At 40.0% G+C, this 24457-nt stretch overlaps 1 protein-coding gene across 2 annotated transcripts in view; it reads right to left on the bottom strand.

Moving 5' to 3' along the window:
- Positions 1-16496: 16496 nt before the first annotated feature.
- Positions 16497-24457, bottom strand: part of LOC131223033 (peroxisome biogenesis protein 2) — a 30322-nt gene continuing 22361 nt past the window's right edge. For both annotated transcript variants that reach the window (XM_058218313.1, XM_058218314.1), the window contains exons 6-8: positions 21007-21124; positions 18157-18323; positions 16497-16934 (exon numbers count right to left, since the gene is read on the bottom strand). In XM_058218313.1, coding sequence (XP_058074296.1) covers positions 16808-16934; positions 18157-18323; positions 21007-21124 — 412 coding nt within the window. In that variant the 3' untranslated portion in view covers positions 16497-16807. The remainder of the gene's footprint in view (positions 16935-18156; positions 18324-21006; positions 21125-24457) is intronic.

Here is a 24457-nt window from a genome sequence, read left to right as displayed (position 1 = left end):
GAAACCTTTATAGGTTGATTGGGAGCACTTCAGCAGGTGGAGCGGAAGCAGCTATTGCAAACTCCACGTCTCTACGTATGTGGCATGCTCGTCTTGGTCACATGAGCGAGCAGGGCATGAAGGTACTTTCTGATCGATGTTAGATTCTAACTTTTGAAAATTCTAATTTAGATATATGCGAGCATTGTATATATGGTAAATAATTTAGATAATCTTTTAAATCTGAAAAATATGTTTGTAAGGGAGTGCTTGATTATGTACACTCTGACCTATGGGGGCCCATTGTTAGAAGTTTCCATTGGGGGGTCGTCATGGTTTATTTCATTCATTGACGACTACTCTAGAAAAGTTTAAGTTTACTTCATGAAACGTAAATCTGAAGTTTTCACCATATTCAAGCAATGGAAGGCAATGGTGGAAAAACAATTAGGGCGAAAAATAAAGGTTTTAAGGACTGACAATGGTAGAGAATTTACTTTCACTAAATTTAATGATTATTGTAAGGACGAAGGGATCATCAGTCACAGCACAGTGCGCCACATGCCCGAGCAAAACGGTGTGGCTAAGCAAATGAATCGGACTCTCCTGAAGAGGGCCAGATGCATGTTAAGTAATGCTGCGTTGGGCAAGGACCTATGGACTGAGGCCGTTAACACGGCTTGTTATTTGGTGAACCGGTCTCCTTCAACGGCAATTGAATGTAAAATCCCAGAGGAAGTATGGAGTGGTCAGAAAATCGACTACTCAGATCTACGCATATTTGGTTGTGAGGCTTACTCTCATGTACCGTCAGTTGAGAGAGATAAGCTAGACCATAGAGCCAAAAAGTATATCTTTGTTGGCTATGGCATTGGTGTGAAAGGTTACAGGTTATTCGACAAGGTCACACGCAAGGTCATCACTAGCCGTGACGTCAGATTCGATGAAAGCTCCCTATTTCGTAAGAATGATCAAAAGGAGCAAGAGGAACCAGAAAGGGTGATCGTAGACGTCCAGATTGACACAGATGATACTCAGGCAGAGACAGATGCGAAGACAGAGGTACAGGATCAGGTGGAGCAGCCACCTGTGAGAAGGAACCCACCGCGTGATCGCAGGTTACCGGCAAGATACAGGGACGACTCTAATATTGCATATGCCCTCATTACAGATGAGGGGGACCCGTCTACTATTCAAGAGGCTCTTGATGAGCCTGATGTAGAAGAATGGAAGGCGGCTATGGATAATGAGATGGATTCGTTGCACAAAAATCACACATGGAGCTGGTGGAGCTTCTTGTGGGCTGAAAAGCGATCGGATGCAAGTGGTTATTCAAAAGGAAACAGGATAGATACAAAGCAAGGTTGGTAGCAAAGGGTTATGCTCAGAGAGAAGGAATCGACTTCACAGAGATATTCGCGCTGGTGGTTAAGCAGGTGTCTATCAGATTCGTGTTGGCACTGGTTGCCCAATACGATCTCGAGTTGGAACAAATGGATGTCAAGACTGCATTCTTGCATGGGGAGTTGGAAGAGCAGATCTACATGAAGCAACTAGAGGGTTACGAAATTAAATGGGTAGAGAAAAAAATTTACAGGTTAATGAGGTCGTTGCCTAAAACAATCGCCTAAGCAGTGGAATAAAAAATTTGATTCTTTCATGGTGAGTCGAAATTTACTCGGAGTGAATACGATCACGTGTCTATTACAAGACATTAAGTGATGAAAAATTCATCATCCTAGTACTATATGTTGATGATATATTAATAATAAGTAAGATATATCTGAAATCAACGTACTGAAGACTCAATTATCAGGGACATTCAAGATGAAAGATCTGGGAGCTGCAAAGAGGGTTCTCGGCATAGATATTCATATAAACAAGAAGTGGAGCAGACTTTGGTTATCACAAGCAGAATACCTTGAAAAGGTATTGATCAGGCAAAGTCGGTAAGCATTCCCCACGTGGCTTACTTCAAGATTTTCTCAGAACAATGTCCTAAATCCAATGAGGAAAAGCAGGTTATGTTTCTTATGCCCTATTTGAATGTGGTTGGCAGTTTAATATATGTCATGGTCTATACGAGACCGGATATTTCATAGGCAGTTGGTGTTGTGAGCGGATACATATCAAACCCCAGCAAACAATATTAAGAGGCGGTGAAATGGCTACTTTGATACATTCGATGTACGAAAGATTACGTCTTAACTTTTGAGAAAACAGGGACAAAGTTGGTAGAGTCTGTGGATTCTGACTACGCAGGGAATATAGATTCCAAGAAGTCTACTTCAGGATACTCGTTTGTACTATCGAGTGGAGCAATCAGTTGGATGTAAAGCTTCAGATCGTGGTGGCTCTTTCCACTACCGAAGCAGAATATATGGCGATGATGGAAGCATTTAAAGAAGATATTTGGCTCGGAGGCATGATAAATTAGTTGGGACTTCAGTAGGATGCCACTTAATTGTGATAACGGGAGCGCTATCAATTTGGCTAAAAATTTTGTTTATCACTCACGTACTAAACACATCAATGTTCATCACCACTTTATCCGATGTGCTCGAGGAAGGAGGCGTCACATTGAAAAAGATTCACACCGGCGTGAATCCAGCAGACATGCTCACCAAGGTGGTTTCTACAGAAAAGTTCAAGTTCTGTGCAACTTCTCTAGGTTTGGCGATGGTGTAAAAGGAAGGCAAAGTGCACGAAAAGCTATGATGTGATGCAGAAATAAGAGAAGATGTCAAAGCTACACGATTGAAAATTGAAGACATGGTGAATTGCGATATGTCTTAAATGCAGGTCCTTTTGCAAGGAATGCGAAAGGGTCCCTTTCGTGGAGATGCGAAAGGGAAGTTGCCTAAACTATAAATAGGTGTTCTTAGGACTTTCTAGGGTATGGGAAATAATTCTAAGGATTTCTAAAGGGGTTTTAAGGAAATCAAAGGGTGTAGCGAGGGTGAAATTCGAGGTTGTTCGAATCGGGTAAGTCGTCTCTCTTTGCAATTTCTATTTTCATAGTGGAGATCTGTCGCTTTGTGCGTGATTTTTCCGTAAGGATTTTCCACGTAAAATCTGTGTTCTCTTGTGTGTGCTTGGTGTCATTGTATTGCTATCCTAGATCTAGATCTGTGTGATTCCGCAAGCACAAATCAGGGAAATGCCTACCGTTGAAACCTCTCCATCATGATGTTTATATATCATCCATACCATTCATATGATCATTCTGGACCAAAACTCCTATGACCCTACGAATGTTTCAACGGTGTATGTTGAATCCTCACTGTTTCGTATCATGCAGCCCACTTGAGTTTTGGATCTACCTTATTTTTATCCCATGTCCTGAAATGATTTAGAAAAATGATTAAATGGAGTAGATTTATCACAAATATCACAGTGGACTCCACCTAGCTTCCCGTCGCAGGAACTTCCGGCAAAAGAAATCCTCATCCTTCATTTTGGCATGTGGGGGCCACCATTATGTATAAATGGTGGTAAGCTCGTCCAGCAGGGTACCTCCATCGTAAATAGTGGATGCACAAAAATTCAGGCTTATCCAATCATACGGTAGGCCAGACCCTGCTAAAAACATCCAAATTAACCTGATTTTTAAAGTTTCTCACTTTACAGTTTTAACCATGTTGAACAGTTTCGATGACACAAGCAGTGTTGTTGGCCCATTTATCTACAACTATTTAGGGATAAGATAGAAGTCAAACAATCAATTCCTAAAAGAAAAATGTACTAATCACCCACCGATGGCAGGTATTTACAATTATCAAGAATCAGAATGGATGTGTTTATAATTTCCCATCGCTTTAGTGCATCGCAAGCATAAGTACCCTACCAGAAATGCTCAACTAAACTCTTCTTTTTCTTTTTTTTTTCTCTCCTCAGCTGATTTGGTAGAGACATAACGGGCTTCGGGTCCCAGTATCATCCCGCCTTTGAATAAGAAATCCTCCAAGGCCAAAAAAAATCAAATAGAGAGAGAGAAAGAAAGAAAGGAATATATATATATATATATATATATATATATATATATATATATATTATGTGGGCCCCACCAAGTGCTTTTATATGTTTTAGGCATGTCTTCACACAATTTTAGATGGTATGGCCCACCTGAGTTCCATATACGGCTGATTTTTGAGATATCTCATAATTTAAAGAGAACCCATCAAATGCACGGTATCATTGTTCGACACGCATCACGGTGGGGCCCACACAGCTCGACCGCATGGGAAGTTCTCATGAGAGGAAGTCCCCATGAGCTCAACGGCATAGAACCATTTCCCACACACGCGCACGCGCACTTCTGGCCAACATGTCACTAGTTTAATGTCCAGACATACAAATGGTGGGCTGCATCGTAATGATCACTTTAGATAAAAACCAAGATGGCCCATTCATCAGGGGCCTACAATGGAGAAACCAAAGTACATCTCGAATTATTGCTATTTTGTACTTTCAAATTGTAGCCCTTGGTTATTTGGGAAATTTTTCAATGTTGGGCACCATTTGTATGATGAGCGGCTCAATCCATGGTTGATAACCAAAAACAATACTCTAGATTGAAAGAACTTATGGATAGTCTGCCAAAGAATGTTTCAAGGAGATGATCCATTTTGAATGAAAAAGAGTCAAATGATCAAAGGGTGGAAATATTCTAATTTGAGAGACTTTCTTTCGGGTAGTCCCCACCCAAAATGAGACCCATGATATAAACATTTTTGGATCATTGAAAATTAATATCAGATCAAGAACTTCAGTCCCAACGTAAAAATAGCAATACCTTGGGAAGTATTTTAGCTAACCCATGTGAAGAGAGCTTTTCACAAGGATTTCTCCTCCGCTTTCTCCCACATCTTGCAAACTACTTCCACTCTCAATACAATGTGTGTTGGGTACGCCATACTCACTGATTTTGTTGATTTGTATAGAATGTAATAATTAATTGACAATGAGCACTCAACAGCACTTAAAAACACCCTAATGCTTCTAGTCATGCAAGCAATCACACCCGTTGATTAGGTTCGGTCCAATCTTCATGGCCATTACTATAAACTCACACCAGCCAAAGGAACTTTTCCATCTAATTAATCAACGCCATACAAGATACAAGATGAATGGTTTGGATATGTGCCACAAAAGTTCCAATTACTATAAACTCACACCAACCATAGGAACTTTTCCATTAATCAACGCCATACAAGATACAAGATGAATGGTTTGGATATGTGCAACAAAAGTTCCAATTACTATAAACTCACACCAACCATAGGAACTTTTCCATCTAATCAACGCCATACAAGATACAAGATAAATGACTTGGATATGTGCAACAAAAGTTCCAATAACCAATATGAATATCCCATTCAAGATAATCCATTTTGGATAATATAGATATCTCCACACAGAGCCATTTAACCGTTTCATCCATGGATTATAAAACCATCAGCTATAAAATAGATGGCCAATGTTTGGAAGGTTAGGATCATCTTCTCAACATGACATTTTTATGCCCAAGTTGAGAAGACTTTTTTTTATATATATAAAGGTAAAAGCATACCACCATTAACTTTGTTAATTTGAAGAAAAAAAAAAAAGAAAAAAAAAAGTTGTACAATCATTCAAGCGGGTACCAAAAAAGAAATAAGCCTTAACTCAGCCTCTCTTTTTTCAAACAACCAATCAAGTGGGCCCAACAACTTTTCATGCATCCAAAAGCAGCCCGCGATAAAATCACTATTTAAGTGCCACCCCCCCCCCCCCCACGCACACTCGTGATCCTGACGTCCCCACCAAACAACTCATGGAGTCGATGTATAAAGTCATGTAGCTAATTTGGAGTCTGGATTAAGAGTATAGACTTGGCCATGCTTAAGTTTCAGACGAAGGTCTATAGACATAAGCAAGTGAGCTCACTGAAGAACATAGATGATAAATGTTAAGGTATTGCTTTTAGAAAGTGTAGAATTGATTGGCAAAAAATCATTTTGTAAAACAATTTATTAAGAATTACTTATGTTAAAAGAAACATATTTAGTAAACATGCATTATATACCATCTCACAATTACCAAATAGTTCATTAACCGACAAATTCTATTACTCCATTGATTAAAAGTAATCTACCAATATTGGAGATTCGAGGCGGATGCCATCAGTCATGTGGTGCATTATATAAATGGTATGGATCACCGAACATTAACACCAATTGAATGTTGTGGTCCTTATATATCCTATAAAACTATTGAGGGAGAGTAGTCATTTTCAAGAATATTGTTGTGATTTAGTGAACAGCCCAAATGGGAAGAAGTGCTCAAAATACATGGTTATGGCACACTTAATAGATATTCATGAAGGCACATTGAGAACATGCCATGGACCCAAAATAATGTGAATTTGCTTGTTAGGCAGGTCTAACTAATGTGAGAAAAAATGGTTGGTTAAAAAGTCCAAATTCAGCCCAATTCTCTGACACATGTTCCGCATGCATAGATCTCTAACACATATTCGGCTCCCCCTAGTCACATGAGTGGTTACTTTGTTGAATCACAACCCTTTTGAGATAGCAGAAATAACTCCTTGAAACCCCTTGTGCTTAGGCAAGGTATGTTTTAAGTCATGTTAATTTTCTTTTTCAATTTTGACTATCTTACTACTGACTTCTCCTTTTTATCTTCCAGGCATTTATTCCACTTCTATATATGTGTGTGTGTAAAAGGTTCTATGCGGTCGAGCTCATGGGAACTTCCCATGAGGTCAAGTTGTGTGGGCCCACCGTGATGCATGTCGAACATCTACCCATAAGTTAGATGCACCATTCCATTGTGGGCCTAGGGCTTAAAAATAAAGTCAATCCCTGACTTGTGTGTGCCACACCACATACAAAAGTTGAGAGCCGTTACCCTCCATTAAAACATTCATAATCATTTGTTGGGCCCACCGAGATGTGGTTTACAAATCCAGCCCATCCATTATGTGTGTCCCATTTGGATAAGGGGTCAGACTAAGTTTCAGACTCATCCAAATTTCATGTGGGCCCCACCAAGTGCTTTTATATGTTTTAGGTATGTCTTCACATGATTTTAGATGGTATGGCCCACTTGAGTTCCGTATACGGCTTATTTTTGAGACATCCCATACTTTAAAGAGGACCCATCAAATTCACGGTGTTGATGTTTGACATACATCATGGTGGGGCCCACACAGCTCGACCTCATGGGAAGTTCCCATGATCTCGACCACATAGAACCTTTTCCTATATGTGTGTGTGTGTGTGTGGGAAATTGTACTATGAGCTCGACCTCATGAGAGCTTCCCATGAGGTTGAGCTGTGTGGGCCCCACCGTGATGTGTGTCGAACATCAACACCATGTATTTGATATAAAAGAGGTATGAGGGAGGTTCATCTAACCTTAGCCTTCTTGAAGAAGTTATGCCCGTACCCACAACGGAGGAAGAATATACAAATAACGGGAATTTAGAGCAGTGTCACCTCTTCTTCTATGGAGATAAAGCCTTTTGACACACCCCTATGCTTAGGGAAGGTGTGTTTTTAAGTAATTATTTCTTATAAATAATTAATATGGTCCCAACCAAATGTATTTAAAACTTAGATTAGTGATTTTGAGAATTACACGCCCAAAAACATTGATTTAAGCAAGACCAATCCAAAATATTGATGAGGGCATGTGTGACAGGACCTTCAAAATAAATAGAATTTATCTTTCATACTCGGGTGCAAAACTGATGCACGGATGGACGTGATGAGGTGCTCGAGGGGATAATTACTTTGAATTCACAGAGCTTCTCCATACTCCTCACATAGATCCCTTGAATCCACAAGAAAGATAGCAAATATAAATAAGTTCTAATAAATTTGAAATAAATTGATTGATGATAAAAAATTAAAAATAAAACCAATTTACTATCCTTTTAAGTAGTGATATCAAACCTAAGAGAAAGTTTTATAATCAAACTTCAACTCAAACTCCCTAAAATAATGTAACTTATTATAAATAGCAAACTTACTATTTATATACCATCATAACTTCTACTAAACTTTTTGGTTTTTGGCTAAAAATAGTAAGCGTCCAATTTGGCCTAACCATGTTATTCTCCTAATTTTTCCAAGTCATTTTTATGTTGGGCACGACTCCTAGAGTTTAAAAGATCAAGAGTTATAAAAAAAACTAAAACTTAGTATAAATAATAAAAACGAAATTAAAATAGAGTTTCAACCGCCGATTCAATGAAATGTCGCAAATTTGACGTTGTCAACCTAGCATATCAGGTTGGGTGGCTAAAGTAGCTTCCCTTAACCAAAATCATATATGATACGTCGAAAAACCCATTCCAGTATGTAAAAAACGCCTGCTTTAGGGTTTTGACAGTCCTGATCACTTCTGCCTTCTCTGTTCGATCTTGGACATGAAAGTATCCGCAACCCACTCTACATCAAACATGGAATGGATCTCCCAGTCATGTGCAACATGGTGCATCTCTCCATGTCCTGCCTCGCTAGGTTAGCCCATTCATGGTTGGCCTGGGCCCCAGCACCTGGCCTAGATATTAAATCTAGGTTCAGTGGCAGAGGACCAGGCCACATGGTCAATTGCCACCCACACTTGGGAATTGCTTCTTCAGTCTTTCCCAACCAATAGAATTAAGGCCTGTTTGGCATTGCTTCTAACAATGGAAAAGTGATTCCCAACGAACAATAGCATTTCTCAAACGTAAGGAACTCTACTTGCAACTAAGCAACATGATTTCAGAAAGGGACGTCACCTTTTTCTAATTTCCACGCTCCAAGTCAATTGCAGTTGTCAATTGTAGTTATGAAGCGTCTTTGTAGAGTATTGTCGATTACAAGTGAGATCCATGCTTTAGTAATCCAAACCATTGATCTGTTGCATCCAATTGTAGATGAACATACCCTAAAAATCTCCTTAGCAATATTTTAATATATTAGTCTAGATCATTTAAAAGAAAAAAGAATTAAAAAGTATTCAAACTATTTTCTTATTTGTTAAAAATATACTTTTATTTTAAACTTTTGTAGATTTTCCATCTCTTCTATATATTCAAAAGCTAGTCTCTTATGATTTAACAAGTTCCAAACATTAATAGTTAGGGTGCTCCAATCTAAAAGATTTAGGCAGAAACGTGGTCTACAATAGAACACAACAGACATATGATCTACTGAGTGGACCCCACTTACTCAGAATTGCAAGCCACGTCACCATATCATATACAAGTTCAACGCACGTAGAAGAGCTCATATTATCACACCACACATGTCAAAGTAGCACATGTGTATGCAATCTAATCCATCAATCATATGGGCCCAACCATGTAAATACTCTAACAAACATAGATCTAAAGAACCTGTAGGTACCCAATAGAAACCCCAATCCAAAAATCTTTATGGATTTCAGAAAAATACAAATAAAATCTCCTTCTCAAGGAATTTGTTTCGTGGAGAATGTAACCTTTAAAGTAGAGGTTACCAAACGACCACCAATTCAATTATTGCATTCTCTTTCAAGAGATTATTGAAAAACACGTTTGGTATAGAATAATACTACATTTAAGCGATCCAATCAATGGTTTTAACATTAAAAAAAAGGACTAAAGAAACTTTAACTTTTCAGATAAATTAAGTGCAAGTTCAATGATCTTAACAAGCCTTTTTCTTTGCCAACCCTAGTTTTTTTTTTAATTATTATTATTAATTCATTATTAAAATCTTACTTGTCAAAACACAAAGCATGATGTGGATGAAATGATGGAGAAGTTTGTACAATAGGACACTTTGTTTTATTGTGCTTGAGGACTATGTTGACTTAAGTGCACCACTATCCAAACATATCCTATTGATTTACCCTAATTCAAGTTTCATTACCATGACATGGAATGTGTTGCATTCATTTAAATATTTTTTTTTAAATGGCAGCTTTCTATGCATTTGTGTAAGGTACCAAAATCAATTGAATGAGTTTGACTTCCTTGGACCTTTGGGAATATGTACATAAGGAGGTTTTTGGTAAGCGTACGCGCTTCTGCAATAGAGCTGATGTATGTACCGCACGTGTGTGAGTATGGTGCATAGGTGCGAGATCCAATCCATCCTGTGTTTTCTCAAGAATAAATCTGGATTACTCGAATGTGGGCCCCAATATTGGAAACAGATGGAAGGGTTGGAAAATTGTAGCCAAAATTTTTTGGGCCGTGCATTTATTTTGCTCATTGTGGCTACCTTGACCAATGGATTAAACTAATTCTTGGGATAGAGTAACAATATAGTGTTGCCATTCTGATGGATGGGTTAGATCTCAGATTATTGCGTCATGCCGGCACATATATAGCGTACACATGAGCTCTATTGCACACTCGTATGAACCTAGCCAAGCTCTATGTATATAATAAGATAATAGCTATGATGACCTTAGTAAAGAAAAGAAAAGACGAAAACCCCACCGAAAGAGGTCTACCTACCTTAAGCTGGGCGCGGATCAGGTACTTCCCCCACATGTTCGAGCTCGAGACAGGCCGACGCTCTGAGGGATACTGAGGGTCCACCGTGATGTTTTAATTTTATCCAAACTGTCCATCCATTTTTACATATCATTTTAGAGAAGTGAATAAAAAATAAGATAGATCCAACAGTCAATTGGACCACACCACAGGAAGCAGCGGTGCTAAGGATGTCCACCGTTGAAACCTTCTTAGGGTCCACCATGTTTTTTATTTGCCATCCAACCTGTTGATATGGTCATATGCACCTGTGTGAATTGAAAAAACAAATATCATCTTGATCCAAAACTTCTGGGGTCCCCAAGAATTTTTCAAGGGTAGGAATCTAATCCTCAACTTGGAGTCCATTTAAGCCTTTGATATTCTCCATTTTTGTCTTAATAATTTAAAATTATATGAAAAATGTATGGACGGTGTGGATAAAATTCAAACATCACGGTGGACCCTCAGTTGCCCACAGAGCATCTGCCTGTCCCGAGCTCCGAACAGGCGGGCGAAGTACCTAATCCGCTCCCGATCCAAATATCAGCTAGAAAATAGCATTGATTGAATGTCTACTATTAAAAGCTTCCTGAGTCGGCTATTTCTTTTCGTTTTTTTGTCATTTAACCCGTTCATAACTTTACATGGACCTTGATGAAAGGGAAGTAAATTGCGTAATGAGTAAACTCTCCATCCATCAATATTACCAAATAATTTAAGGACTTACAATCTAAAAATAAAGCATTTCCAAAACTCAAGTGGACCATACTATACAAAACAATGTGAATTAAGTGTCCACTGTTGAAGAATTCCCAAGGGTTATGGAAGTTTTGGATCAAGCTGATATTTGTGTTTTCCCTTGATCCGTGAGAACAAGTTGGATGAGAAATAAACATAATTATAAGCCCTAGCAAGGTTTCAACCCATGTGGTATGGTCCACTTGAGCTTTGGATATGCTTCAATTTTGGGCTAAGGGGGAAAATGAATGTACAGTGTAAATAAACAACATACATTCAATGTGAGCCCAACAAAGTTTACTCCTTGGTAGTAAATAACTTAGTACATATTCTGACTTATGAGGAAAACACAAATATCAGCTTGATCCAAAATTAATATAGCCCACGAAAGTTTTCAAAGGTATGCATTTAATCCCTTCTGTTTCATGTGGTGTGGTCTACCTTAGATTTAGATTTGCCTCATCTCTGGGCTCATGCCGTAAAATGAAGGAGCAAAATAGATGGAAAAACACATACATCATGCTGGTGTCACCAACCAAACCGCGTCCTCTCACTCCTCTCATATATTTCTTAATATAAGGTGGAACTTGAGTCCTAACCCTTGGATTTTGCACCGCTGAATTTCTACGGTCATCCTTTTTTCTTTCCAATCATCCATTTAGGGCCACCAGATGACCAGGATCATCAAATTAGCGTGATTTTTGGTCACGGAAACCATGTATTGTGGGGCCCACAATAAGGTGAGGGAGTATGGGACGTAATGTATGTATGGTAAGTAGGCAGTGGAAGACCACCAATCTATCAACATAATCATGGCATGGGAGCATTTTTCCTCGTGTAATTCCTTGTTTTCTTTTCTTGATAGAATTTTGAGGGGTTGCTTGATAGGCCAGCAACGTGTGAGAATCCATATGCATGCACATAGCCATATACTAAATCATGAGTCCAAATTAAAATGGGGCATAGCCCGAAAATCAGATTGATTGATGGATCACACCCTCTGATTAACGGACATTTGTTTGTTGGACAATTGGCTCTTCCGTTAATAATAATAATATTAGGGAACGATGAATTGATCATACATTAGTAATGAACGCCAAGGGGCCGACCATAATTTGTGCAAGTCATCCAACCCGTCCACTGGATGCACCCTCTCATTTTAGGCCTAGACACCAAAACCAAGCCTGATCCATAACACAGGTGGGCCAAACAAAAGGAAACAAAGGGCGCTTGGGATGGAAACGCCAACAATAGAAACTTCTAATGTGGGTCCACCCTGTTGTGTATATGTCATCCAAACCACTCATCAAGTACTCTCCACAACATTTAAGCTAAAGACCTAAGCTCAAGCCATTCCAATATTCATGTAGGCCACGAGTGTGTGTGTGTATGGGAAAAGGTTCTATGCGGTCGAGCTCACGGGAACTTCCCATGAGGTCGAACTGTGTAGGCCCCACCATGATGTGTGTTGAACATCTACACCGTGCATTAGATGAGTCCCCTTTAAATTATGGGATATCTCAAAAATCCATATACGGAACTCAGGTGGGCCATACCATCTAAAATCATGTGAAGACATGCCTAAAAAATATAAAGGCACTTGTTTGGGCCCACCTGAAATTTGGATGCGTCTGAAACTTGGTCTGACCCCTCATCCAAGTGGGACACACATAATGGATGGGCTGGATTTATGAAAAATATCTCGGTGGGCCCAACAAATGATTATGAATAGTGTTTTAATGGAGGGTAACCCCTCTCAACTTTTGTATGTGGTGTGGCCCACACAAGTCAGGGATTGACTTTATTTTTAAGCCCTAGGCCCACCATGGAATGGTGCATCTGACTGATGGGGTAAATGTTCAACTTACATCATGGTGGGCCACACCGCTCGATCTCATGGGAAGTTCCCATGAGCTCAACCTGGGATGCTAGGTGGGTCCCACCAAGATGTTAATGATAAATCCATGCCGTCCATACATTTTTAAAAATAATTTTATTATATGAACTCAAAACTGAGGTAGATCAAAATCTCAAGTAGGCCACACAGTGTTGATTGAACTCTCACCATTAAAAACTTCCTGGGGCTACTAAATTTTTTGATCAAGCTGATATTTGTTTTTTACCATCATCCGAGTCTGTATAACCTAATCTACAGGTTGGATGTCAAATAAATATGATGGTGGGCCTTAAAAAATATTTAACGATGAGAATAGTTATCACCGCCGCTTCATGTGGTGTGGTCCACTTGGGATTTGGATCTACCTCAGTTTTGGGGTAATGCCCTAAAATGATAAGAAAAAACAGATGGACGAGGTAGATAAGACCCCTACAATACGGTGGCCAAAGCTCCCGCCTATTCCTAGAGACCGGCGGAGGCAGGACACAATCTGCGTCCCTCACCTTCCTAATGGAAAGCGGATTGGCTGGTGTACCTCACACCAGCTATATAGCTGTTGTAGGTACGATGTCGTGAAAAGACGAGCACTGATGCTCCTCAAGCTCCGAGTTGTACGAACAGTTCAAAGTTACCGTTCACCTATTTTTAGAGATCATTCTAGGCTATTATAAAAAAAAAACAAATCATATCCAAAGATCATCTAGACCACACAACAAATAGCGGCGGTGATAATAATTTTCACCGTTAAAAAATTAATAGAGCCCACCATAACGTTTATTTTCCATCCAATCGGTTCATATGGTCAAAAAAAAGCTTAATTAAGAGGAAAAACAAATTTCATATTAATCCAAAACTTCTGTGACCCCAAAAAAGGTTTCAACGGTAGACGTTCAATCCACCACTGTTTTTTGAAGTGTGGTCCACTAGATAGTTAGATCTGTCTCATTTTTCGTCTTAAGCCTTAAGACGAGCTACCCAAATGGATTGACGATTTGGATATAACACATACCTCATGATCAGACCCACAAAACTTGTTAACGTAAATACAGCAGCTATATAGCCGGTGAGAGGTACACCAGCCAATCCGCTTCCTCCGTAATGACGGGCACGGATTAGCCATTGTCAGTAACCAGATTCCCTAATGAAGTGACGTCACCAAGTTCTGTAGGCCACACCATGATATACGTTTTTTATCTACACCGACCATCCATTTGAAGAGATCATATTAGGGCATGATCCAAAGAATGAGTCAGATCCAAAGATCTGGAGGACCCCACCACAAAAAATAGTGGGGAGAGTGAAGCCCACCATTAAAAAGTTCCGAGGGCCACAAAAGTTTTCGATCAAGCTAATATTTATGTTTTCCCTTCTTTCATATCTGCCTTAACACATGAACAGATTGGATCTTTAAAAAAAATCATGGTGGACCTTTTGAAGGTTTCATCGGTGGGCATCACTCTCACTGTTGTTTTCTGTGGTGGGGTCCACCCCAGCCTTGGATCTACCGACCATATCCTAAAATGATCTCTCCAAATGTATGAAGGAGGGGATACAACACATACATCATGGTGGAGCCCACAGAACTCGGTGACATCACTTCATTAGGGAGTCTCCCTACTCAACATGTCAGTGTCCAATCCGGCACCATCATGGTGGGGCCCATCATGGTGTTTGTGAGGAATTTGGTGGGGCCCATCATGGTGTTTGTGAGGAATTTATCCCGTCCATCTGTTTTTCGAGCTTATTTTAGGACTTGACCAAAAGTGAGCAGGATACACTACTCAATCCAGCCATACCGAAGGAAAAGGGGTAGGGAAATTCCTACCATTGAAACTTCCTTGGGGTCGACCATGATGTTTACATGCCATCTATACCATTCATAATGCCATTCCTACTGGGATTAGGTGAGAACACAAATATTATCCTGATTCAAAACTTATGTGACTTACCAATATTTCAACTGTGTAAGTTTAATCCCGGTATGTCCCACTTAGGTTGCCAGAGGAAGGGCTTCCGCGCGAATGCAGATTTCCTGCCAAAGCCTTTTGCCTACTGGAAACTTAGGTGGGGCCACCATGATGTTTTTGAGAAATCTACCCCATCCATCCGTTTTTCCTTATCATTTCAGGGCATTATCCCAAAACTGAGGCAGATCCAAATCTCAAGTGGACCACTCCACAGGAAGCAGTGGCGATAATGATTCTCACCATTAAATATTTTTTAGGGCCCACCGTCATATTTATTTGACATCCAACCTGTAGATAAGGTCATACAGACCTAGATGGCGGAAAAAAACAAATATCAGCTTGATCCAAAAATTTGGTAGCCCCATGAAGTTTTTAATGGTGAGACTTCAATCAACGCTGTGTGGCCTACTTGAGATTTTGATCTACCTCAGTTTTGGGTTCATATCATAAAATTAATTTTTAAAATGTATGGAGGCATAAATTTATCATTAACATCTTGGTGAGACCCACCTGTGAAGAGGCGTGCCAAATAAGGGAACTCAGGGAACTACTCTTTCAAACTCACGCATTCATGCCTAATCCGGTTGATAACAAAGTGTTCCCTTTCAAACTCACGCATTCATGCCTAATCCGGTTGATAACAAAGTTCGCACGTGCTAACCGTTGCATTGCTGAGCGTCTCTCTCTATATATATATAGAGAGAGAGAGAGAGCGAATTTCGGAGTGATAGCACATTGCTCCCTATGGTGTCCCACCAGAGTTTTCAAACAGGATGTACGGCGAAAATAGGAATGGCACTTTATGAATGGAGAGTCTACACAAACGTCACGTGTTCAGATGTATGTGATCATTCCCTGCAATAGATCCAACGGTTGTTCAGATGTATGTGATCATTCCCTGCAATAGATCCGACGGTTTTGGCATATGGATTCCAATGCAGACAACCTGGAGGCTGTCACATTCATGTGATTGGCCATGTGTTTTAAGAGTGCTAATTGAAAACAACCAGAACAATAACCACAGCAAGCATCCCAAACCGACAAGATGGTGTCCCCTAACCTTCATTTCTCTGAAACAAGAAATTATAGGATCCTAACAAGGTGAGTGGTGCCCATGATTCAATCATCCTGGGCATTGGATTTCGGCCATCACTGTCGATGGGCCATGTCCCAAAAGGCTCCTCAATGCAACAGACCAACGGCACAAGATTGGGGGCAATGAGCCTCAACTACAAAAGGGAATCCTCAACTGGTTAGAAGCAGGAGGTTGGAGGCTAGGATCTACCAACGAGGGGATCTTTTGGGGGGCTCATTCATCCACGGTGGGGCATACCCTAAGCTTTAGACAAGAGAGACATGATCCAAATCCACCAGCTTCGAAATCCCCAAATGAACAGGCACTAAAAACCCATTCATCTATTTCGTTGATGATGGACCCAACATTACAAACCCATACCCCACATGTAGGGGGTATATCCTCTCTCAGCCATGGTGAGGACTATTTCACATATTGTGCCTTTTCAGTGGCTGCAACAAGAAGATTCCAATGAGATGGTACACTGAGAAACAAAACCTGTGAGAAAACGAATCTGGAGAAGACCACTATTTGAATGTTGCCTATGGCTGAGAACCGTATCGCCCCCTGTTTTCCTGGCACTTTATACATTGTATAAATGCACGCTATTCGTGTATCCTTCAAAATCAATTGTTGGGAATTTTAGTGTCGATAGAGCCGTGTCGTTGCATGGCCATAACTGCCTCATTGCAACGTATGCACCGGAATGTGGGGGTGGCAGCACACCGCGTCTGGAGGCAGTAGTAACAATACCTGCACCCAAGTAACATGGTTTCAGTCATGATTTATGAAAGAAAAATTCGTCAATAATCAGTGCCAAAAATGATAATCTCGCATGCAAGCCGGCTAAGAAAAAAGGTTGGCAGGCACTTTAATTGCTTCACATGGCAGTAGGACCCACATATCGAAGCAACGGACCATTTCTCTACTGGGGTTGACTAGCTATATCAGTCAAAGTGATTACAGCTTTCTAAATAATGCCATTTGGAAATAACAGCACAGCTGATCTTTTACCAAACTGTTTCTACCTCCAACGGTCACTCCCATTGATTGGAGCTGTAAAATCAATGGTGTCATCCCATTATATGGGCACAACCTAAAAGTCACACTGACGGGATGCTCCTAGGAGTAGACCTGGTTTCAAAATTATTGTGAAGTCATGCCCTGGGCCAGGTTTCTTCATAGTAGGATTGTCAATCAACCGGGTAGCCCAACAGGAATTGGCTGAGGGGATGCTAGCAAGGAAACACCAATTTACTAAATTCTGAAATAGATGCTTTCTGCAGCTCACACCGATCAATATTCTGTGCAGATACATCCTCAGTAAGACTAGGCAAACATATGCAGTTCTCAGGACTGTTGATCTGGTGGGCCACCAAGTGGATAGGACATCCCAAAAGCAAGGGGACTGGAGGGTGGTGGCCATCAGGCCATGCCTGCAAAAGGAACAGTTAGCCAAAATGGAGCAATGGACCACATCCATCCAGCTAAACTCACAATGGCATAATCAGAGTTGTCCGATCACAGTTGTTTTGGGCCCATGGCTTATCCATGAAGTGGCCTACTGAGTCAACATTCCTGATCATAACGCACGTTTGCCATGTTGTCCCATGAGGAGGGAGGTGCATGTAATGACAACATAAGTAGCATATTTTGAAAATACCAATGAAAAGAAACCAATGATAGGTTTTTTCCTTGATAAAAGAAGAGTCCTCCTTTTGGTGTAGTTACGATTGTAAAAACCATGGACAGGACTAGGCTTTGATCATACATCCTCGTAGGCTGAAACTGGGTCACTTGTCATAAGCACTTTACGTGCTTAAGCCTTGATAAATTGATAATTGTTTTATGGTGAGGTACTGTCCAGGCCCCTGACCCTAGCATTCTGATACCCTTATCTAATTTAGCTTACTTAAAGCATGCTTTCAATAGTCAATATTTAAAAAAAGAACTCCATCACAGGGCATATATATACCTATGTTGGCAAGGGAGAGCAACAAATGGAATAGTCGGATTCGCCTGGCAAACAGGGCAGGCAGTTTCGTCACCGGAAGAACCAGAAGATTGATCTTTCGAGAAAGGTAGAAGAAACTTCCTAATCAATGATGAGTTGAGAAGAGGAAGAAGCAATAGCAACATCTCCTGCACATCAGCAGCAACAGCATGTTCAAAATAAACTCTTTAGTAACCTTCATAATCAAGGAATCCGGCATTCCTCTTAAGTCATACAGCACAAAGCCCAAGGTTACGAAAATCACATTAGCTTGAAGTATCAAGACGCTGGATCTTAAGAAAATTTATATATTTTATTACAGCAAAAAATGCAAACAATATCCAGCCACATTCTATACACTGCACCAAATTTAGTCTATTGATTTCATTTACAGCATTTTAATGATGTAATGAGATGGAATAGTGGGACCCATCCAATATCAAAGATTAATCATAGTTGTTGTGTGCAAGTCCCTTTTGTATCCTTTCAGATTACTGAATAGAACAAGATTTAAAAACATTAACCATCATTAAAGCCTATTGCTTTCTTTTTCAAGCCACTCATAAATTCATTTCAAACTTCTCTTTAATATTGAATAGGGTTCGAGTTGAATTGTGAATTGATTTTCTATTGGATGAAATGAAAACACAAATTTGAATGGTAGACCATGGTCCATGAGATTCCATCAGCCATGCACTATATTTTATAGACAGCCAGTTGCATCCAAACGGGTTGTTTGCATTTGTCAGCTCCCATAAAATATGCCAATTAATTCAATACAGACTTAATTTCCTAAATCTGGGGCCTCAGTAACGGATCTTCATGGCCTGTTTGGATAGGTGGAATCCAAAATGTAAACATGGAAAAGAATTTGGGTTTTCAGGCAAGTTTAGTTCTTCAATTTTTCAAAATCTTGAAAGGCTTTCACCAATAGAGGGATCTTTTTTTACTCTATTCTGATTGGCACAACAGAGGGAAGTTTGTCATGGACCTCAAAGATGACCTATTATAACACATCATTCATCAGATGGGTAGGCGCCTTTACCATTTTAAATTATCAAAGGGAGCCCAAAACTAAGGAATGCAATTTGTTAAACTGGCATGCCTGACAGGAAGTTTTAGTAAGGGCGACAGCTATATAACCAGAAGTGACCCATTACCATTGAGATGGACTCGCCGCAGTTCAATGAACAAAACCTCTCCTTCCATCCATGGAGATATAGGAGGCAATCTTTTATGCAATTTTTGACCTATCATTCCTTCGTGGAACCAGGACATTTGTAACACCATTTGTGTTAAATGGTTGGACATCTTTAACATCATGAGAATTCTGTCGGTTCTTGATCATGCTACAACATTCCTTGGATGTCAGAAATACTGAGGATGTGACTTCAATAAGAATCATTGGTGAAACAGGTGTTGTAAATCTGACCCCAAAGAGCTGGGACAATGTTATGAGGATCATGAAATCTGCTGTGACAACACACATTTCAAGATGTTCAACAGTTCAAGTGTTCAGTGTGAAAATGCTGAGAGAATGCTTTTACTGAATGGGCAAATTAACAAAATAAAGTCTGTGACTCTGTATTCAATTAACTGGCCTTTTTTACCAGAATCGATAACACTATATCAATATTGGCAATGCTGGGAAGTTACATGCAACCTGAGCAAAGATTGAGTGTTGCAAAAATGATTTAAAAATAAATAAATAAATCTTGATATGTTAGGTCATGTGCAATGTAAAAAGAAGATTGGCTCAGGTAAGGAGGGACATTGATTAGGATTGAAGGACCTGCCAAAAGGATGAGAGGAAGATCTAAAAGGACTTGGATTGAAGTGGTGAGAAGGAACATGAGAGCTCAATCGCTGAGCAAGAATAAGGTCATCGATGGGATTGATTGGCAAAGTGATGACGTTGTTGGTGACAGTGACGATAATGATGATAATGTAGTACATGTGCATTGTACCTAAGGAGCTTGTCTAACATGCCATGCTAGAGACTTTATTGCAATGCACAATAGTTAGGCTCAAATGCAGTGTTTGTCATGATTGTATTGGCATGTGAGTGGTATTTGCTAGGAAATGTACAGCCGCCTCCCTGCTAGTCCCTACATCCAACAACTGGAGCATGAACATTCCACTTTTGGTCCAATGGTGGCACATTTGTATTCCTTGGTGCCAACTTGGTTGGTTGTGTTTATTAGCTAGTACCCAGCAGCCAGCTACTTGAGCATGTCCTTTCCACTTTTGGTCCCTCCCTGTGTGTGCCGGCTACTTGAGCATGTCCTTTCCACTGATGGTCTATGAGTGTGTGTGTGTGTGTGCCGGCTACTTGAGCATGTCCTTTCCACTGATGGTCTATGAGAGTGTGTGTGTGTGTGTGTGTGTGTGTGTGTACAAGTGTAGGGGTGCGTGTGGGGGTGCACGTGGGTGTGGGTGTGCAAATAGCTGCCTGTGGGGCTCATCAGTGTTATAATGTCACCCTATCCTTTCAACAGGGTTGCCCCATCATGAAAATAGGATATAGCCCAAGAATCTTGCCAATCTAATCATCAAGTTAGTTGCATGACATAAAACAATGGAGCATGACATTAAACAATGGAGCGCCCCAGAAAACCTTGAAATTCACATTGAGGACCACTTGATGGTTGGATCGGCATGATATTTGGGGCAGCCAATTTTCCTTACAGGGCAATCAAGTTAGACCACTTAGATGCTAACACGCACGCACGCACACATAAACCAAAAGTGGACCTCCAAAATTTCCACTTCTAACTCTAAACCACCACGCATTAGATCTCTACAATTCAGAATGAAGGGATGAAGATTTACCGAGAATTCATTCCACACCAACTGACGATTCATGTATTCAAAACTAACAGCTCGGTTCATATGGGGGCTTCCGTACACAAGCCTTGCTCTAAGAGCTCTCTCAATAAGACTCCGGTACCTGCATTACCAACATCAGCTACTTGAGGGACTCAAGGAAAAAAATATATATACAATGCAATCAATTAAATGAGTTCTGTGAAGGAATATTTCTAATATTACACTAGGAACTATGCCATGTCAAAATTAAGCTCAAGAGAGTTTTCTGCATCAATTGACAATGATTCATATGCATGCTATATAGATGAACAAACAAGACAAAACTGCATAACAAGTTCTTTTATCTTTTCTTTTTTTATAACTCGAATTTGAAAAATGAAAAGGAAAACAAGGGAAACAACCAGGAATTTATTGATCATAGGAAATTTAAAGCAGAGAACAAACATACACAAGGAGAAAGGCATAGATTAATCCAGCAATCAACTAATATATAACTACAATTACACTAGAATAGAATTCTCAGCTAGTAACTAGCAGAACCACTTTTTTGGTAAATTATCCGCTTCATCATTCACTCTAATAATATGGTTGAAAGATGCATGAAGATTCCAAAAAGGGTCCGAAGTTTCCTCCACAACAACATCTGATCGTGACATGAAGAAATGGAGTGCTGACCCATCAAATCTCATGGAGTCTCCTACCAACAACCATGGCCCTTACATCATCATCATCATCTAAGAGTTATCCCAATTAATTGGAATCATGGCCCTTACATAAGGATGGAAAAGATGTGGATACCATGATGAAGAGTTGAGTGTTCTGCTTCGCTAGAGTCATTAACACTAATCAGCCTCGACAAAACTTCACCCTTTCGTTTCAAATCAAACCTTTCAATCCCAAACCAAGTTCCCAAGAGAACTTTCACCAAAACTCAACTAAAAGCGAGAGTTTCCATCTCTCAATGATCTAGTCAAATTTACCACACTCCAGCCTTGCATTCAGATTTCTCAATATGTTTTCCATGTCTCTCTTTTTGGAAACTTTCTTAATAGTGAGTTCACTTTTTGTATGCTAAGACAAGAAATGACCAAAACAAAACCAAAAAAAAAAAAAAAATCTTGAATATGGTCCCTTGGTTCAGCATTGCATCTTCAGTCCTTAAAAACCTTATCTATACCAAGGTTTTAAATGGGTGCATAACATAACATATCGTTCACCACCAATACCATTACATATCACCCCGTACTGCACTGTTTTCGGGCCGATATGAGGCTGATGCACCCATATTGTGCATAGGCAATACGTACCAGTTTTGGATGATACTTTAGACCTCGTTCCATACACTCCAAAATTCCCCCTGTAATTGCTTCATACAAACTTTCCAGAAAATGCAACCCACTGACAGAAAAGGCTCAGCAGGCCAAGTCTCAAATAAGTTCACCAGAGAAAATTACAGAATCTGTATCACCTCAAATAGCTGAAGAAGAGTGCTTCAAATTTTCCAAGTGAAAGAGCATGAACAAAAACATGAAATGTCTTCTCTGACTGGCAACAAAGAGCACAGCTGTTGACAAAACAATACACTTTATATTGAAGGTGATTGTATGTACACTTTTTTTGTTCTTTTGAAAGACAGGAAGATTTTGCTAAGAAAGAAAAGGCAACAGACTACACCAAGAACGAATGGATAGACACAAAAAATCATCACACCCATTTCATGTAAGTTATCAACTAAGTCAACTATAAGAAATACTCATAACTGCCTTCTAAATTTTCTAAGACATATTCAAACAGAACCAGGTGCTCCTTAGAAACAAATGCCCATATGCCACTCAAATCTTTGAATGCTTTGTTGCACCAACACTTTCTATCACTGCAACTGACATAATGCTCAGCCTAGGTTAACACAGTAAAGGAATGGGAATTCACTACAGAAAGGATTGGATTTTGTGGCAGGAGACGGGAACAAAAAAGATTGGTGACTACTAACTACTCATAAGTAAAATCGTGTTAAATACATTCCAAACATGTCACAAGTTTTATTTTTTGTTCAATTGGTACCATTCACTATAAACTCTACATAACAACTTTAGAGTTCAACCCAGCGAGGTTTGGGTGAGTGGCCATCACCATAGGTTTGCTCCTTACAGGTGTGGGTTCGACTCTCCTCCTCGGCATAACCCGATACATGGGGTTGTGGGTGATTGCGTGTATCCGCAGGGAATAGTCCCGCCTCAAAAGGAGCGGGGATACCCTGTGTCTTCAAAAAAAAAAAAAAAAAAACAACTTTAAAGTTCAAAAGATCAGCAGATCTGGATTTCAAGCCTCAGGAAAGGGAGAACTTTTGTCGAATACTACTCTTATCAAAGTGTCCAACTTGGGTACTCCAGTTATTTTATTTTATTTTTAAAGTAACAATGAAATATAACAGAGAAAAGAAGCATACAACGCAGGACTGCTGAGATAGCAGAACCGGACAACCTAGAAACCTAAGAAAGCAAGATTATAATCTTTTAAGCCCAATACATTCGTCACCCATTCAAAAATCAACTTTTTAGCAAAGGATCCCACTGATTTAGCCATAGACTGAGAGTCATTGAAACATCTTTCATTCCTTTCCTTCCAAACCGCCCACCAAATGGCGATAATCGCCATTCTCCAAATGCGGGTTTTAACTTTACCCAATTTAAGACCATGCCAAGCCGATAACAAAGCTGATGCAAAGTTTGGGAGGCAGCCGACGATATTGAATGTAGACAAGAAATCCCACCAAATCTGAGTGATAAAGGGGCAGTGGACCAACAGATGGTCGATAGTCTCCTCACTTCGCATACAACAGAGATAGATGTTTACAAGCTGCATCCCTCTCTTCCTGAGATTATCGATCGTAAGGATCTGGTTCATAGCTGCCAACCATCCAAAGCAGATGTATTTCGGGGGAGCAGCATATTTCCATATAAAAGGGAAAACCTGCATTGAAGAGGTAGAATTGGGGGCGAGAACAGAGTAGAACGATTTAACCGAAAATGTGCAGGACTTATCTCGTTTCTAGATCATATTATCCGTGGAAGACTGATCCAGAGTCACATTAGATAGGCAATGAAGCAGATCCACATATTCATCCACCTCCCGATCATGCAGGTTTCTGACACAATTAATTTCCCAAACCCCGCCGGTTGCTGTTTGGGAGAAGTAGCTTGCGATCATACTCTCTTTATCAGCTGCGATTCGATAAATACCAGGAAATCTATCTCTCAGAGTGTAATCTCCCATCCATTGATCTTCCCATAATCTAATTCTCGTTCCATTTCCCGGTTCAAAGCCTATATTGCTAATCACAGACGTTTTGTGACGGAGGATGCCTTTCCAAACATAAGAGGCCCTATACGAAGAATTGTCCTTAGTCCACCAGCCACCAGGAGACAATCCATATTTGCCTTTTGACGATGATGCT

Source organism: Magnolia sinica, chromosome 13 (assembly GCF_029962835.1).
Source record: "Magnolia sinica isolate HGM2019 chromosome 13, MsV1, whole genome shotgun sequence".
Classification (NCBI taxonomy): domain Eukaryota; kingdom Viridiplantae; phylum Streptophyta; class Magnoliopsida; order Magnoliales; family Magnoliaceae; genus Magnolia; species Magnolia sinica.
The sequence above is the reverse complement of the archived record's forward strand: the minus strand, read 5'-3'. Positions and strand labels throughout refer to the sequence as shown.